This window comes from Trachinotus anak, unplaced genomic scaffold, assembly GCF_046630095.1.
Source record: "Trachinotus anak isolate AG129_WGS33_773 ecotype Australia unplaced genomic scaffold, CSIRO_AGI_Tana_v1 ptg000009l, whole genome shotgun sequence".
In the NCBI taxonomy this organism is placed as follows: Eukaryota; Metazoa; Chordata; class Actinopteri; order Carangiformes; family Carangidae; genus Trachinotus; species Trachinotus anak.
The window spans coordinates 18,343,675-18,362,714 of NW_027273860.1; the positions used below are offsets into that span (position 1 = coordinate 18,343,675).

The following is a 19,040-nucleotide window of genomic DNA, read 5'->3' on the forward strand; positions in this document are numbered from 1 at the left end:
GAGTAATTTCCCCCTCAGAGAAATTCTCAGTATCATATAATTCCAGTGAGTACAAGCCATATAAATGCTGGGAAAATCGTGTGATGAATGCTTTATGTTGATATCTCAAGCTTTCCTATATTTATTAATAACTGTTGCGACCAGTCGTCCATCCATCCATTTTCTACACAGCTTATCCAAACCGTGTCACGGGGTGGCTGGAGCCAATCCCAGCTGACATTGGGTGAGGGCAGGGTACACCCTGGACAGGTTGCCATTCTATCACAGGGCTGACATATACAGACAAACAATCACACAGCTGGATTACTTGGAGGGAATCCACACAGACCCGGGGGGGAACATGCAAACTCCACACAGAAAGACCCCAGGCCTGGGGTTCGAATCATATTAAGGACTTAACATTTAGTGCAACTGTCTGGTATTTAAAATAAATGAGAACAATCTCAACATTAGAGAGCTGCAGGGATGATGTATTTTTGTAAGCCAACCCAGAAGTTTAGGACACTTACATGTTTTGTTAAGCAAGATAATCTTCACAAATGGACACCAGTGCACATATATTTGAAAAATAACATAAATAAATGATTTTTTTTTTAATTTTTAAATTTTATTATTTTATTTTTTCCTTGGTTACTGGGGGGGGGGGTCTTTTGGAGCAACAGCTAAGTCTAGAATGAATTATGTAATAAGCACCCTTGTGCCCCTGCATTTATGTATTGTGCTTTGGCTGTGAAAAACTGCATTAAACATGACATGGTGAAAAACAGCATTTAGCTTTAAGCAGTTTTAGTTTTCAGTCTCGAATGTGAATTGTTGTTAACTCTCCCATAAAAGGGACATTGTCACCCTGGCCTAGATGCCCCGACTGTCCCTGAAAAGCAGTCAGACTGTCTGGCCTCTTAATCAGCGGAGGCCAGTTACATCACTGCTTATTCACTGAGCATGGAGTAGATAAGTGCTCTCTTTGTTACCTTAGGAAGCCCACAATAACTGTGTGAATATTCCTTTGTCAGATCACTCTATTGATCATAGCTGTACTTGCACAAAAACCCTGGGAATTTAGAAACAGTAGTTGCTTTAGACAGTGCAATAGCTATCAGTCGCATTTGTTCAGCTTTAATTTGCATGTAGTTTGAATCCAGTACCATGTTTGCAACCACACCCACTTACTGGAGCTATTAAATCTCTTTGAAACCTGACTTTCCACCTCAATTTCTGAAACGCCTGATTGACTGGCTGACAGATTGTACTGATTGAGCTATTACAGTCTGTGACAAGACAGTGTTGTGATGAATGAATATCTTCAAGTTTCTCTTACATAGTGATGTAAGAGATTTCAGATGTGTCCCTGAAAATGCCCCCAAAAATATTCCTTCTTGTTCTCAGTTTGAAAGAACAAATCTTTTGTAGGCAGATGAAACTAGTTAAGTTTAAAAGTTTACACATGGACAATATTTATCAATATAGAAACACAGCGTTAAACACAGTAGTTAGAATTTGCTATGAGACCACTATGTCTTCCCTGAAAGTACATAAGCAGTATAGGGAAAACAGGGCGGTAAAGCAGTGACATGAGTTTTAAGATTGTTATTTGAACGACAGCAAGCTTAATTTTGCAATTTCAGCGCTAAAAAATGTAACTGAAAGGGTTGTATTTGTTTGTAACTGGACTTTTGTGGCAGATCAGGTTAAAAAAATAGTTAATTACAGTAACTAGTAACCTACTGCCCCTGAAGACAACAAGTTCAAATGTAACTGTTATGTAATGGAAAGGTAATGCAATTTTTTATAAATCATGGCCCCAAACCAGTCATTACAGTTGGCTCATTGAGATGAAGCCTGTTTATGGGGAACATAGCAATCTAAGCCAGTCTGTAGTGAAGGACTTTATACCTCTGTACTGAACAAAATTGAACTGTTAAGGAGTTCTCTCAATCTCAGTCATCCCAAGTGAAATTATTCTTACTCTGGCTCTGTCTTCAGAAATGAACTCTCTTAAGCATTGTTTAAGTTGCAATGCTGAGAAATATTTTCCTGTAAGTTGATCACTCTGCTTACTGGTCTCTTTCTCTGATTGTCTTGCCTTCAGCTCAACCCCCCTCTATTTCCTGTGGCCCCCACCCTTCCTCTGACTGTATTGATCTTGTATGTCGTCATGTTGGGGAACTAAAGAGGGGAGAGACTGACTTGTTCTGGGTGGGACTCTAGATATTTAGCATCCATATGAGGCTTCGGGGCTGAAGCATTATGAAAGAACTGGACATCTGGCTCTCATGCTGTGGCTTTTTTCCTCCCAGCATTTCCCATCACACTGGGGTTTTGATTACGTGGTGTGAGACCTAAAACCTTGTATCACTGTCAGTGCACTCTTTACCTCGAGGAAATGACTCATTGTTTTTGGAGTAGAGATCAGGTCAGCAGATGTATTTGAATATAAGCAGCAACACACTGTTGCTGCTGAATAATGATGATACACAGCTAAATGAAAGAGAATACAAACACCAAGTGAGATTTGATAATGTATTGGAGTCTTTATTGTTTCCTTCCTGTAGTTATGGTATTTGAAGTATTTGAAGAAATGGACACCCGCTGTTACTCGATGTTAAAGTGTTAGCCTCTGAACATATTTTTTCAGGCTTTGAATCTTAGAGCAGTCCTGTCATTCTCAGGTGCAACAGAGTGTTTGTCTCTATTGTCAAAGCTGCACCTTATGTTTCCGTGGTTGGTCTGAAGAGATAAGAGCGTAAAGTTGACACTTCTATTGATTCAGTTGCCTCCCCTCACTATGCCTCCCTCAGTTCCCCATCCCCCTCTCTAAGTGTATTTTCACAGTAGCATGAGGTACATTAATAGTGAGATGTACATATAATGCATAAGTTGAATGTGTGTGTTTGCATGTGTATACACGTGAGCTACCCTCCATAGAGGTGTGTGGTTCAGAGGGCCACTATACGTCTTTAAATCAGCCCTGCCCACTGCAGACTGTGCACACTGGGTCAAATAACACAGCTCAGGAAGTGAGGAAATGTATGTGTGAGTTTCTAGTGTGTGTGAAGATTTTCCTCAGTGGAGCAGCTCTGGGCTTCCTCCTCTCTTTGAACAAAAGCTGACACTGCCGGCTTTTGTTGTGTGTGAGACAGAGCAACATTCCAGGGAAGTGGATCTGGCCTCAGGCACTGTATGTATGTGCTCACACAGTCATGAGCACAAATGCATGTCATGTTTTCTGCTGGTGTGTGTTTGTGTGTACTGCCCCATTTGGGCGGGGCAGTTCTCCTCCTCCTTATTTGGATAGTCAGTGCGAGGAGGAGGGAGGTGGGGGGTCACATGGTTGTACAGTAGAATCCTAGCGATAGAAACAAAAACTCAGAAGTAAGTCCAGACGGTTGTCCAGCAGAGTTTAGCACATCAGGGCAGAAAGTCACAGAAAAACAACAAACATCTCAGAACAAGAAAGAAGGGAAGAAGGGAAGAGTGACAGCTATTGGTCGGAGGAAGAGAGAGAGGAGCAGCAGAGCAGAGAGGGAGGAGAAAAGAGTAAGAGATAAGAGTGTGACAAACAGGAGACATTGAGAGGAGGCACATGGTGTAAAAATGCCTACCAACTTCACTGTGGTCCCAGTGAAGGACAACACAAGAAAGGGAAGAAATGGGAATGAGGAGGATGATGTAGATGACAACAATGTGCTGAAAGAGGAAGAGGAGGACACCACAGGTGAGATCAAATGTTTTATTTAGCTCTATCAGGTGGCTAATTAACATAAATGACACACATGTAATGCTAATTCAAAGTACAACTTTTTTCTTTTACTGTTCTCAAGTGAGACTCAACCAGTGTTTGCATCTTTTCAAAGGTGGAACACATCTTAGGTTATTGTGGAAAGTTCCAGACTATGCTTACAGTATCCAGTTCAAGCTGATAATTTGGCCTCATTGCATGGTTTACGGTTGCCTATATTTTTCAGAAAAACTGTTTATGGGCTGTGTGTGGGTGGATAATGTGTAGGGAAGACGGTGAATTTTTGGGAAGGCTTGCTCAGTTTCCAGCAGCTGCGTGAGATGAGGGTTTCCCTCTCACGCCACAGCCACTCAAGGGATTATGACATGAATTTTTGTTCCATGCCAGTGTTTCCCCTTTGGCTCAAATCTTTCTCCTATTTCCCATTGTCCCCCTCAAGACCACTGGTTGCCATTTTTTTTTTCTTTTTCTTGTCTTTATTGTAGTTTTCCTGGCCTAAAAACACCTGTATTCTATTCTTTTCTATTTTTTGTTCTTTATTCTGTCACATTTTTTAATGGTATTGTAACAAACACAGGACCAACACATACGGTCTAATTGGGACACCCATGTCCCATCTCTCCATGTTGATTACCATTGACATGCAACCTCCAACATGGTTTGCCCTCGGAGGACCGAACAGTGAACTTTAGTGTGTAACAAACAACAGAATAGCAGAACTTTTCCACAGTGTCTTGACTCATGAATGACACATTGCCATGTGAATCCTGTGGGATGAAGGCAAAATACATACATGAACTTGTAGGTTTATTATATGTTAAGTTCAGCAAATCTGTCAATTTTGCAAATTAGAGAAGCACAGCTCACTTTGTGAAGCCTGATATAGCCTGTATTTATTGATTGTATTTAGTGGTAGAAGGCCTCCTTTGTTTACTTAAAGTTGGCTCAGCTTTGCCCTACTATCTGAATCCTTTTTTCCTGACAACCAGCTTTCCATCTTACAGGACCTGCATATGAATGTAACATGTGTAAGCCCAGTTAGAATGGCCTTTGGCCTCTTCCAACTTGATATCAACCTGTTTTGAAGGCACACAGCCAGGGTAGCATTTTAAAACCTCTGTTTTTCTAGAATATTCAGCCAGGAGAGGTCATGGAGTGCATATTTAACAAACTCCCCTCTAATAGTCCATGTTTTGCCAGACTGCTGTTAGTTAAGTTGCTTCTTTTATAGCACTTCATATGGCGCAGAGCGAATCAATTCCCAGTATTTAATTCCTACTGCGGAGCTGCAATTACAGCTCCGTGCCGGATGAGAATTTACAGACTGTGGGAGAGAGAAAGACATTTTATTTTGATGGTTATGCAAGATATCATACTGTGGCATGCTTTGGTTTTCCCTGCGCATGTTTATGCACATGCAGCCATTTCTCTCTGACAAATGCTACAGTAACAATAATAGTGGGAGCGAGTGGGATGTCATATCACAAAGACCATGCACTGGTTCTAAAGCCACGAAATTATGTGCTGTAACTTGACTTGAAGAATCCTCAGGACCACACACTTTATATCTAATTTGCACTGATATTGTTTTAAGGGAGGTATCTATAATCTCGTCACAAATCCACAGGTAATATATGAAATGTATATAATGTAATATAAGATATGTGTTTGTCTTAGCTGTCTGATTTGTGTGGGTACAAGATGGTCAAAGGATACTGACAAACTGGATGTCAGTTTTGTGTGATCTTTTAGGGAGGGTCGTTGATAGCATAAGCATAAGCACTCCTGAGGATGTTATGTGGGACTGAGTCAAATAGCAGCCCCTGTTATTGATTATCCTGCTGGCTTTCTTCCCGTTGGCTGAGTGGGGGGAGGTGAGACTCCACCCCTATGCTGTAATGTAATGGACTCCAGTTCTTCTCATTCATACTGAATTCCCTCTTTGTCCCCCTCTCCCTGTCTGGTTCTTTATATTTGCATTGCTTATTCCCTTCTGAAACTCATGTCCCAACTAACTCTGCATCTCATGAACCCACAATTTGGATGTCCATTTATTTAATTCCTCAGTGGTACAGCATCAGGTCAGTGAAAATGTAGAGCAGATCATCTCAAACCCCCCCATTATCTTTTGGGTGCTAGAGTCAGTTTTCTACCTCTCACTTTGTCATTTTTCAAACAAGAATGGCTTAGGCTTCTGCATCGGTAAAACAGAAGGTGTTTTACTCTTCCCAACTCAGCCACAGAAATGCAAATGTAACCAAATGTCACCAGCTTATGCTTCCTGTGCTGAACTTCTTTTTTATGAGCTGACATCTAAACTTTCATTTTTCTTACACAATTTAAAGAGAAGCCAATAGATTTTTAGAGAACCATCAGCTGGTTGGGTGTTGACATGAAGTAAAACTGTGTCCAGTCTGCCCCATTGTGTTGTCTTTAGAATGACAGAAAGTCATCCGAAAAATAAATTGTAAGCGTAACTGTGGTGTGGAGGGAAAGTAACAAGTGTTCAGACAACAAAGCAAGACTGTAAAAAGCCAAAGTGATAACATGGCCAAATAAGTATAATCATTTGTTTCACCCTTCTATGTATATCCAGATTAGAACACATTGAAACACATTAAAATAACTTGATTTGTCTTTTGCCAATGAAACATTTCATCTTAGTAGTGTTTTGACCTCAGCTGCACCTTTGAAAAAATCTGAAACACACTTAAGTGTTGTTGTAGAGATATGATACTGCCAGTGCACTGTGTGTGTCTGTTGCTGGTCTGGAGGTGTCTAATTGACTATATCAGGGGTCTCCAACAGGAGACCAGTAGCTCACCCAAAGGTTCAGAGAATATATTTTCTACAAACCATGGATGCATAGCACAAACTTTAAACAACACAACTTCACTCAGTAAATCTACTCCAAATGCAACTAAAGCAAATGCACAGACAGACAACCCCCTTTCTTCAACACCAAATAATTATTTGTCAGCTGTCAGTCAAATTGTTTTCATCAGATATGCTGCAGGCGGCATCCAGTGATAGCAACTCTCCTGGATAACAGAACAGAGATAAACTAAACTTTTCCAAGAAACAGTTACGATTTGGGCTTCAACTTGAGCCCCACTTCTTTAAGCCTACGTTTGTTTACATTTTGGAAAATGAAGTGCAGTGTATTAGCTATTTTAAGTTTCTGTTTGTTATGTACCATTGGATGTACTGACAACTATCACTGGATTACTGACTGAGGAGCTTCTTTTTTGTCTGATTACTAAACAGATTTATGGACGTTGATTTGCAGTGGTGTTATTAAGTCTGTGTTCAGGTTTGACTGAATCATGACTCAGATTTTTGACACAGAAGTTACACTAATGTGAGTTTCAGATGATTTTGGTGAAAATTTTGAGTTATGGATATTGATATTTGATGACTTGTTAAATTATCTTATTCATTTGATTTGGTTTGGACATGAGTTTGAGTGGTTCAATACGATATGTGGATAAATGTAGCCAGTAATATAAGACATTAGTAGCTCTCTGTCGCTTTTATTTTGTCTAAGTGGCTCTCAGAGTAAAAAAGGTTGGAGATCCCTGGACTGTGTACTGATGAGTACTGTAACAAACCTTTGTTAGTTTCTCTGGAAATACCAACATTGTAGTGATCTGTGAAGAGAGTGTAATGTTTAAATGGATCATGAATGTTTTGGCTGTTTGTTTTTGTCTTATTTCATGTCATCTAAAGCTCACTTATTAAAACATGTATTAGAGATTGTTTAGATAATGAAGTCTTATTTTTCTTGCTGGATGAAGCACACTGATTTTCAATAAATCATAATTTTAAGCACACTGATTTTCAATAAATCATAATTTTACAGATGGGATGATGATCAGAATCTCTGTGGGAGTGGGAGTGGATCAGACAGGACAGAAAAAGCAATGTGCAAACCTCCAAAAAATCCATAAATTCCCCCAAATGTGAATGTAAGCTCCAACTTTGTACATGTTGGTGCCTTGTTAATAAATGAAAGAGAGCAGGTATGGTGTGGATCTTGTGACTTCATTAGTAGTAGTATAACTGTTAGTGGTTGGTTGTGACCTGGTAATAAATTCCTTGTTTACAAAACTAAATGAAAACCTGCCATAGTAAAATTCAGCTTTATTTCAGTGTTGTTTAAGCTGAATCTAAGCAGGTGATATGACCAAGTGCCTGGGGTGCTGCTGCCTCTGTCCGTTGGTCTGTGTGCCCATCTGTCCTAGACATGTGTTTCCTGTTTATTTCCCAGGCAGTCTGGTTCTGTTTAAAGCTGTTTTCTGTATGTGGCTGTCTGTATTTCTGTTTCTCCTCCTCTCTCTATTATGTTGTTAACTCTGTAACCTTCCATACTTTTGCATATTGCTAGTTGTATTTGAATGGCTGTGTGCAAAATGGCTGTTGGATGCTGCTGTGTTTGGAATCACACTTTTTTAAAAACTAGTTTACATCAAATGTGTTTGACCAACTGTCCAAAACCTCAGTGTATTCGGGAAAAGCATCAGATCCTCACATTTAAGCCATTGGACTCAGACAAAATTTAACATTTTTATTAAAAAAATATTATTGTAATATCATGAAAATAACTCAATTAATCAACTAATCGCTGCAGCTCTAAACCTAAGTCGTTGTGCGCATACTGTTCCTATGCATTGTATTATTCTGCCAAGATACTGTTAGTAGTGGATAAAATGAAGCAAAATTGCTCCAAAGGGGAGCTTTTCAAAATCCCCAATTTCAGGGAGGGCTCCACCACTGTGGGAACATAATGACCTATGATTATGCCTCTATATAATTCTGTTCTGGGTTATGAGTTTCTGAGTATTTGTAAGAAGTCTGGCTCAAATATGATATTGACAGCTAAGGCAATTTATTAAAAAAACATAAAAGGAATGGCTTATTAGCTATTACAATGTGCTTGTGCCTCATTCTGTATTTAAAATTGTTGTCAGATTGTCTTGGGGGTGTGAGACAATCTCTCTGTCTCTTCATGTGTCCGAAGCAAGCATACTGTATACTTTTTCCTCTTTGAATAAGAAATACCTAAAATATAGTGTTGGTCAGGTCTCATAATTTGATAGTGTGATTATGCCTCAGTGGGGACAGGTTCTGAAGACACAGTTACAGACCTGGATCTGGTCTCATTGTCCTCTAGCAGCAGTTTTGTATTTTTTTATTGTTTTTTTTTTTGTTTTAGGTTATTTATACTGCAGCGTGTGTCCAGCTTGACCCTGCAAAGTTGCTCAACTCTCAGTGTGTTTGGATTGGCCACATCACTTAGTTCTGCTTGTTCTATCTGCAACACAGCAAGTCAGACACCATTATACAACTTCAGTAGGTCATGGAAACATTAAGATAGACCCTCCACATAATTCTTAGAAATGATATCATACATTTTTGCTGTGCTCATGGTCACCGGCTCACGGTGCTTTATGACTTTGTGATTGTGTCTTGGTTCTGAGTTTTGGGTATTGCTACTGAATTAGAGTAATATATGAATGTGTCTGCACAGCTTGAGTTAGCATATTCATTCTCACACGAACATTAAATTTGAACATTAAAATTTATTTCCTATATGTAGATAGTCAAACTGGGCTTTGTGCTTCCTTTTGCCTCTGTGGTGTAATATGCTGATGGGTGGGTGTTGTTAGTAAAGAGATGGATACAGAGAAAAGAGAAGTAAGAAGGGAGGGATAATAATGTTACTTTAGGAATGTAGGGAGGGAGTGAAGCAATGGGACATGACATAAAATGATTTAAAGTCCCACAGAATATTTGTTTTATCAATGCTAGCACTGAAAGATTTGCAGCTGATACTGAATGAGCTATGCTTTAAAAGGAAAAACAAAGACATCCACAACATGAAGCACCTCCCCTGTTAAGTCTCAAGCACTTGCTAAAGACTTAAGATGAAATGTAAACATCACTAAGATTTGGCCAGATTTGGCAGGTTTGGGAAACCAGAGCAACAAAACGGGTCCTACTGTGTGTACATGCTAAAAACATAATAGATCTTGGGAAAATATTTAAGGTGAGACTTCTTATTTATCCTGCACCTATAAAGAAAACAATATTCCATACATAATGTACACACATTAAATTATCTCAGAAGAGATGCCCAGCAACTGTCCAGCTGTCTGTATTTTCAACCTGGATTCAGATTCTCTAACTGCTGCTTGCAATTTCCTGTTCAGTGATCTCCTCCCCACCTCTTCTCTGCTCTCAATATGTTGTCTCTGATAAGCCCTCAGCCAGTACGCACATGCATTTTTGTGGCTTTTTCTGTGCTCTATCTATTCTTTCACAGTCAGCTATAGTTTGTATGAGGCCCTCAGGCCCGCATGACCTTGTTTAACATAGGTTCATGGACAGTGCAAATGTGGTAAACAACCCTCCCGTTCCTTTTTTTGTTTGTTTGTTTTTTTTTTACCATTTTTACAAAATTAATAATTGACATGTGTTTTACAGGGACATCCAGCAAAAGTAAACCCTCTTTATCATCTTTACATAATGTTTAAGTCCAAATATTTACTGGTGTTCAGCTGTAAACACTAAGCTCTTCTGCTCAACCATTTACCATCAGTTTAAATTATGCTCATTGTAGTACCAATTTGAGTCAGCAGACATGGTGGGACTTTGCTGTTTCAATCATAAACAAACTAATAAACCTGATTCAAGTAATCTTAAAAGAGTTCAGCGGTAAAAGTGCGGTTCGAACCACACTACATTTAATAGCCGTTAATGTTCCTACTATTTGATGTGGTCACCATATTAGCAGTCTTACTCTCCACCCAAGTATTGGGTCAATGCTATTGATGTTCCTTTATTTCCATTATCAAGGTACCTTAAGTGCAAGTATCACATGAACACATACATGCACAAAAGTGGTTTTCGACATTAACAGCTATTTAAAAGTGGTGCTAAGTATTCTTGATTTTCCTTTATGTAACGATTTTTGCAGTTTTGAGGAAGACACTCATTCCATTATGAGGAAATGATTGTTTCTTTGCTAATTGTTGACCAGCTGCATCATTCGTGAGGAGCCAAGAATTACGTAACGTGGGAAATGCAGGCTATGATGATCTCATAGTAGTTCAAAACATAATTATGAAGCCTGAAAGCCATGTTTTAATCAGATGCAAGCCCCATGTTGTCAAATTTAATCTCTGTAAACGTATGCGTTTGACATTAACTCTCTGCCAACCTAGGAGTTGCCGTTCTTACAACTGACCTCTGACCTTAAAATGTAGGAAAAATAGGACAGTTTCCCTGTGCTGACCATTAATTATCTATCATCACCCAGCTGAGCTTTGGCACACATTGTTGCAGTTCTCTGACCGGTTTGGCCTCCTTAAGAACCAAATTGTACAGAAAACTGTACAGTTACTTATTGCAAATATGTTGTAAATATGTAGTAGTGGGGACTACTAAAATAGTGAGCAAACATTCCTCTCTTCTCTTCTAAACACCTCCCACCATCATTTATGTGTTTGTGTTGTTTCCTTCATATTGTGAGATAGTGACACCATCTGGAAAAGGGTGAAACTACCCTGGGAAGGCGCTGGCTCTTTCTTCCTCTCTCTGTGTGATTGCTAAAGTCTGTCTGTCTTGCTTTGAGTGGGGTGTGCTTAGTTTTAGGGAAAAGAAGTTTGCCTGCTTGTGAAAAGTCAAATGGTTTCATTGTCATTCTCACATGACCATGATTCATTTGCACTTTTGGTCAGAACAAATGGGAAGGACGAGATGAAAAAAACAAGTACTGTTTCATTGTATTTACTTGTGATTGCACTTGACTTTGCAATTTAAAGTACAAATGGTTGCGTGTATATCTATTACATTATTCTTTTTTACCAACCAATACATTTTCAGTGGTTTCTGTTCTATACATGTGATCACACTATAAGCAGATGATAATTTTAAACAAATTTATTTCCTTTTTCTTTATTTCTCATGTCATTTGGATATTTTTTACATGAATATTAAGTAATGAAATGGACAGCTTTGCTGTTTACTGATTTAATAACAACCTGTGCTGTGTCACTCTCCTGTTCCAAGCCTAGTCTTAATGGTCAGGGTGAACGTATCACACTCCACTTATGTAAGACACCTGCTGCTGTGAGAGAACGGGGATGATGATTATGCACTGTAAAAGTCCCAGAACGAGAGCAGAGCAGGAACAGGAGGCAAAATAACTATGAGCCATGGTAGTGAAGATATCTCACACACACACACACACACACACACACACACACACACACACACACACACACACACACACACACATATATATAATGAACTTGTGTTGGGGGAATGGGCAGGTCATTACACGCTGGTAGTCCAAAAAGCTTGTACAATGCTAGAAGAGAGCCTAAGCATATGACAGCTTGCAGTAGTAGGCTACAACAGTTTTCCATATGTTGTCATGTATGAAAAGAAACACAGTAAATAGAGTATGTGATCACTATAAGGGAACTGGTTAAACAGCATTTGTATAGGAACAATTCTATCCTGAACTTTTTCATACCTGTACACGGTGGGTTCCAAAGGTCTGAAACCACTTTGTGATCTCACACTTTCCCTCTCACACACATCAGTGTGTGTGACCAGTGGTGTGAAAATATTCATATAAAAAGTCAGTGTTATAATCTGACAGACTGAACAGTAATGACAGTAGTCTGGTAATGTCGTGAGCACCCAGCTCACATTATGAGCTATTGCTACGTTACCATAAACAAACTAACATTAGCCTTTATGAACGTTGTGTGTCGAGCGTTGCTACAACAGATGCCAGCTGTCACAATTCACAAACAATAACGGTAAAGGTTCAGCACATGAACCTGTTAATAAGTTAACATCTGAAACTCCCTCACTCTGAATTCTATGTACAGATCTGGATGCCTGTCTTTGAGCTGCATCGATAAGTTGGATGTGTTGTCAGCTTTCATTTCAAATTTTCTGTGGCACCATTTGCATACTGGCTTTTAGTTGTTTTAACTTGTCCCTGCTAATTCACATCAAATGAAAAATATCGCCACACACCCATCTCCATCTTGGCATGTATTTTTTCTTTCCACAAGTCACGGTGGACCTTATGCTGCACCTGCATTTGCCACCATCATTCCACATATTGTTAGTGTTTACTGTTCTTCTCTTTGAGTTTAATGTCAGACTAGAATGCTTGTAGGGATATTATGCTGCCCTCATCAGTCCCAGAAGAATCAAATCTCCAGTACCAACAACATCTATGGAACCTTTGGTACCTACTGTACTGCAGAAAAACAAGGACCGGCAGAATTTTCAGAATCTTGGCATCGACTTACTGTACTGAAGCACTGGTTCTTGTGGCATCCATAATACACACACACAGACAGACACATTTTTAAAATCAATTGTTTGCCTACAGGCTGTTTTCAAAGCCAGTTGACACATAATTACCGTACTTGAACACAGTCCTGATAGGTTCTTCTTACTCAGCAGTCATTTAACTTGTGTCAGACCAGATCAATTTTGTAATCGTAGTTCCCCCATCTTAGTATCGATGATTTAATTTATCCAGTACATCTTTATCCCCTATATGGACACTAGCACACAGTCTCAGTAACCCTTGTCTCTCTGTCCTCTCCCTCCCACCCATGCTGTGTGTTGCGTAACAGCAACAGTTGTTTACCTGAAGGGTTTAAAGGCTTAGGACATCATTAAGTGCAACACAGACACTTATGCACGCGCGCACACACACAAAGACGCACATAATAACTACTAACAGCAGCCATCTGACATCAAACCAAGTGAAGCTTGATACTACTAAATCCTTCTTACTGTGTGATTTGATAGCCCCTCTTTAAGCTCTGCCTTGACACATCTGTCAGTTTGATGACGCTGGCAGCGGATGTTCAGTTTTGTCTTCACATGGTGGATGAACTGGGTGGAAACTATTGTAAACTACTGTGAGAGTAATACTGTAAAACTGAAGAAACATAATGTAATGTTAAGTGTTTTTTTCTTTCTGTCAATGTATTGTCGTAGCCAAAACTTTTCTGTCTATATAAACCAGGGTAATGAGTCTACCCGTGTCACCTAAATCACCAACAGACGGTATGTCTCAGCCTGTTGAAGGTCGCTCACCTGACTAGCAGGCAGCCAGTGGCGAAAAGACTGCAGCAGAACATAAGCTGCAATTTGTCTGTGGCTTTAAAGTCATATCGTCCTCCACCCTGGAGCCTCGATGTGGCTTCTGTGTTTTATAAAAAGTTCAGGATTAGCCTAATCTGGTTAAGTGATTAGTACCCACTTCACATGCTTTTAGATGGACAGATTGATGGGCAGCCAACACAAAGGTAGATGGCAGAGTGTGAGGTTCACAAAAGCTTTGGGAAAAGGCTGGGGCAGAGCCCAGTCTGCCATTGTCCTTTCTGTTCGTTGGCCTGTAGTGCATCTTTGACTCTTTCTAGCTAACATCTAGCTCAGTGTATCTCAAATGAGCTCGGAAAAGGGGTGTTTGTACTCAATGTTTTGTTTTTCTGATGATATTGAACAGAGAGGTTTTACAAACAGAAATTAAATATGCGGGTGACCTGATGCTGTATTTGTTATCATGTTAATCAACCCAAAAATAAGCATTTAAATGTAATTCATATTTTGAAAATTTTAATAGTAATAGTAGGCATTAAAGATAAAATTGAAAATAGTATTTTAGAACCTAATGGGCCTACTCCCATATACAAGGTTACTATAATGGTATTAAAACAGCAGTCTCTGACCATTAAACTTATTGTAAAGATGCACATACAAGCTTCCCATGAAATACAGTTTAATAGCCCAAGCTTTATTGTCCTGTGTGCCCCCTGTGCTTTGCTGATCAGTTGACTGTCTCCACCTATGGCATCCTGGAGGTCAGTCAGGAGGTCAGATAGTAATTGAAACTGCTCACTCAGGCAGCACCTTCGGTTTAAAATAGTAAAGCATTATTGATTCAAAATGATATACTGCACAGGTTGGATGCCAAGATCTGCCTCTACTTCCTCAGTGCCACAGGCTCAAAAATGTGCTTTCCATCAGTTTTTGCGATGACTTCTCTTTTTTTGTTCAGCTTCCTCTTGCTGTCTCATTTCTCGTGTTTTTCCAACATGTGTGTGCATATCCATCCATCCTTCTCTCTCCTGCCACACTCCAAAAACTGTAGGTGTGTTTTACTACTACTTTTTGCTTCCCTCACTTTCTGTGCTCCACCCCCTTAGTGGGTATGTTCAAACATGCACATGCTTATGTATTTTTATGTGTGTGTGGCAGGGATCAGAAGCTCAGGGCAGTTGAGGCGAGGGAAGTGTGTGTGTGTGTGTGTGTGTGTGTGTGTGTGTGTGTGTGTGTGTGTGTGTGTGTGTGTGTGTGTGTGTCTGTGCAGATCTGTCGGTGGGAGGGTGAGGGTGCTCTGTGATGCATGGCTGATGTCGCTGACATCGTCGTCACAGGCCACTTTCCACACACACGCACACACGCACACAAACACAAACACCCACACCACTGTCAGAAATAGCTGATCCTCACATTATCCACACAGCACAGGCAGCATTCCTGACTTCTGCACCTCACTAGCAGTATCTCTATACTTTGGACCCCCATTACTGGAGTTCCTCCAGGGACCACTGCTAGGACCCCCTCCCTTCCACCCCCCTTTTCAGCCCTGCTCCTCAGAATGGAGCAAAGGGGAGGCTCTCGACGAAAGGGTAAGTTTCTCTTAACTAAAGTACACCTTCAGTTGCCCTTCACTAGCAAAACCATATTGGAGCTAATACATTGTGACTACATTGAGGATACCTGGTAAGGTGTGTAATATTTATATTCTGATCTGTAGCTTTTTTCTTTTTTATAGGGCAGGTTTATAAGGAAAGTTGTTTTATTGATGGGCTCTCTGTAGCGCACCTGCATTAGGGCTAGTTGTTTGCCTTGTGTGGATAAAATGCTCCACCAAAGCAAAATCTGACTATAAAGGAGGTATTATTGTGTCCTTATTGTGTCCCTGTACTAGATGTAGTGTGACCTGTGTAAGTGATGGAGAAGTATTAATCAGCAAAGAGCTTTGTGGTGCTTCTGCTGTCACAGACACACACAGAGTCAGAAGTCATGATATTGGCATGAATTGTGGTCCTGTATGAATGACTGGACAGAGCATAGCACAGACTACCAATTCTATCCTGAAAACATATGCACTGATGGTGCTCTCCAGCAGTAAGACTAAGTGCTAAGTAAATTTTTGATTCTGCTGCTTACCTTAAGCTGTATAATAATTATGTTTCTTTTTACATTAATCTTGAGCTAAAGGATTTTGACTTGCAATTTCTAGCTATTCACTGTATATCCTCCAGCTTTTTTTACCTTCCTCTTTCTTTTTTTTTCTTTTTTTTTCTTTTTTGCTTGATACAGTGAGCCATGGGCTAACTCTGGCAGTGTTAGGCAGCTTACAGTGTCGTCACAGTGTGCAGCTTAGTGGTTATAAATAGGATGCATGGTCATTTATTACCACAGTGACCAGAGAGGTTGAGCCTAACCATTAGCACATCCTTAATATACCTGTACCTGCTGGTGAATCTGATGATGAAGTTGATGAAGTCTCACTCAAAACCATCCTCTCCTGTGAAGTGTGCTGTGGCTGAATCGGGAATCCCTCTCCCTTATGTAACATCACTGACTAATGTAATGCAGTTTATCTCTCAGATGTTAAAGCAGTCTAGCACAAAACAGAAGGCAAGATTTTCAAAACCATGCACATTCTTGCTGCCAAATGGCCAAATACTAAATAGCAATAATAATGAATTGTTTGCTCTTAATATATGAAATGTATAAAATCAATATAAAAAATATATGTTACGCTATTTCAAAACAGATCTTATAAGATTTTTCTGTTGGGCTTATATTCAGAAGAACATTATTATAGGAAAAATGAACAAGCATAGATCTCAGCTTTATTTACAACAAATGTGTTACACAGTGCATGTGTTACATGAATGCAAAAGGCTGTATTTCATGATATTAAAATAAAAATATTGTGGCAAAGAAACATACAGTACCAGTCAAAAGTTTGGACACACTTCCTCATTAAAGTATATAAGAAAATGTCCAAACTTGTCCAAGAAGTGTCCAAACCTTTAACTGATACTGTATATCTTATACTGTGTGAAATAATTAGCAGTATTGTAAAAATACAAGTGTAGTAATTTGAGAAAAAGAGAAAAAGAACCACCAGAATGGTCCTTATAAAATTATAATTAATGAAAGGGCCCGCTGCAGAGACACCTTTAGGCCAAGCCAAAAAAATATTCACCAATGTTATTCTGCGAGAAAATGAATAAAACCCTCTGAGTTGTGTTACTAAGAAAGTTTTAGGAGGAGTTCATAATTCTGTCATAAGCCTCAGGTGTGAAAACAGTTAGATCTACTTGAATCCAAGTGAACTGGTTTAAACTTTGCTTGGCAATTTGTGTAGTTGTCATATTTTTCATCATACCGAGGTGCTTTACCACAGTAGATAAGGGAATTTTTGGAGAAGAGGATGTTCATGTTTTTGACCAGTGATTTGAATATGGTCATTGCCTCTTACATATTAAATACCCTTTAGCAATGTCACATTTTTCAGGGTCACCTACTGGGCTATAGCACAGGGAGACTCTCCTCAGCACCTGCAGAAGTGGAACGTTCACACACACAAAGCTCTTGCCATCAAAAACACCTGCATTCATTCATCAACAATTACACAAGAGGTTTCACCCTTCTCCCTCACTCCCTTTTTATTATACCCAGATCACTGGGATGCTTGGATTCTGTATTCAGTCTGGTTTAAACTACGGGATCTGCAATTATCAGAATTTTTTTATTTATTTTGGCTGATGAAATATAAAATTAAGTTAATTTAAATGCTGCCTCTCCCTGTCGGCAGTCACCACTGTCTTGAGCAATGTCCCACCTGCAGCACCATCATATTTATTTATTTATTTTTTTTCATGAGTGATATCTAGTTTTTTTAATGTATGTATGTATGTATGTGTGTGTGTGTATATATATATATATATATATATATATATATATATATATATATATATATAAGGTAAAGGCAGCAGATTTTGATGAAGTTGCAAAAATATCACAATCTTATGAACAATTTCATTTGTTGACCCAAGACACACCAAACAAGACATAACAGGAGAATTAGAGGGAGAGAGAGAAGCCATCGCTAACTGCCAAGCTTAAGTAACTAGCAGATCTGAATAGTGTGTGAACCACTGTGGAATTTGAAAGAAAGTTGCTAAAAGAAGGAAAGAGCTATGAATACTTGAGCGGAACTAGTGTAAGTTTAAATGTATAGCAGGTAGTTAGCTGCTGTGATGAAGAAAATAGCAAAATTAGCTGGGTTGAGACAGAGCAGCAAGAAATGCTACCAGCAACATAGAAACTCCGGCAACTGGAGAAAATACACTGACAGCAATACAAAAAAAAACAAATTTTGCTCAAGTGGAAGTAAAATTACTTATTTAAAACTGTACTCAGATAAAAGTACTATGTAAGTCAATAATTAGTACTAACCAACAGTCCTGCAATAAATCCTCCTTCACGAAGGTTATAATGTTCAGTTTATGTAAAAATTGTGTCAGAGAGTTACCAGTTGTTGGGGCTTGGCAGGTAATTTACATTTGATTGATCAGAGCTTGTTTGCTGAAAATATATGTCTGCTGCAGCTGGAAATGGGTTTCATGAGAGCAGTGCGAGTAAACACTGCAATAAATTTGCAAGCCATAAAAGTGTTGTTGAGCTGCAGAGTTGGAAGGAAATTCAGAGTGGGTTGCAAGCAACCTCTTGCAGCTCTTTTGCCCCTTTTAATCTTTGTTTTCATACCAATAGCTAAAATAGCAGGTACAGCAATTCAGTGACAACCAAACATTCACTTTTCTTCTCTTGGCTGACAACCTAGTTTCTGGCTGGACGTTCGGGCAGAGGTAGTTTATCATTTGCAGCAAAAAAGATCACGTCTGATTTGGTCGTAGTTATTTGAAGTAACTAGTGACAAAATATTAGATATTTGTAGTGAATAAGAGCACTTTATCTGGGTATATTTTTGGTTTATAAATTTAAAGGCTATAGTTAGTTGGGGCAACTTGAATGTGTTATGAATAACTGCAGGCATGTTATACCACTGGACAGTAGCTACTGGCTGAATGTTATGTTATGGTGTAGAAAACAGAATGTGTCCACTCCTGACTCCTGTCATGACCACATTAATTATGAAACTGTGCCTGCA

The 19,040-nt window shown here is 39.3% G+C and overlaps 1 protein-coding gene across 5 annotated transcripts in view; it reads left to right on the plus strand.

Moving 5' to 3' along the window:
• The window catches only part of slc12a7b (solute carrier family 12 member 7b), a 62,185-nt gene that overhangs the window by 11,345 nt on the left and 31,800 nt on the right, over positions 1-19,040 (plus strand). The window contains exon 1 of one of the 5 annotated variants that reach the window (XM_071485644.1): positions 3,355-3,715. The exons of the other annotated variants lie outside the window; for them this stretch is intronic. Coding sequence (XP_071341745.1) covers positions 3,595-3,715 — 121 coding nt within the window. The 5' untranslated portion in view covers positions 3,355-3,594. Of the gene's footprint in view, positions 1-3,354; positions 3,716-19,040 lie in introns of those variants that run through there. 5 annotated transcript variants of the gene reach the window in all.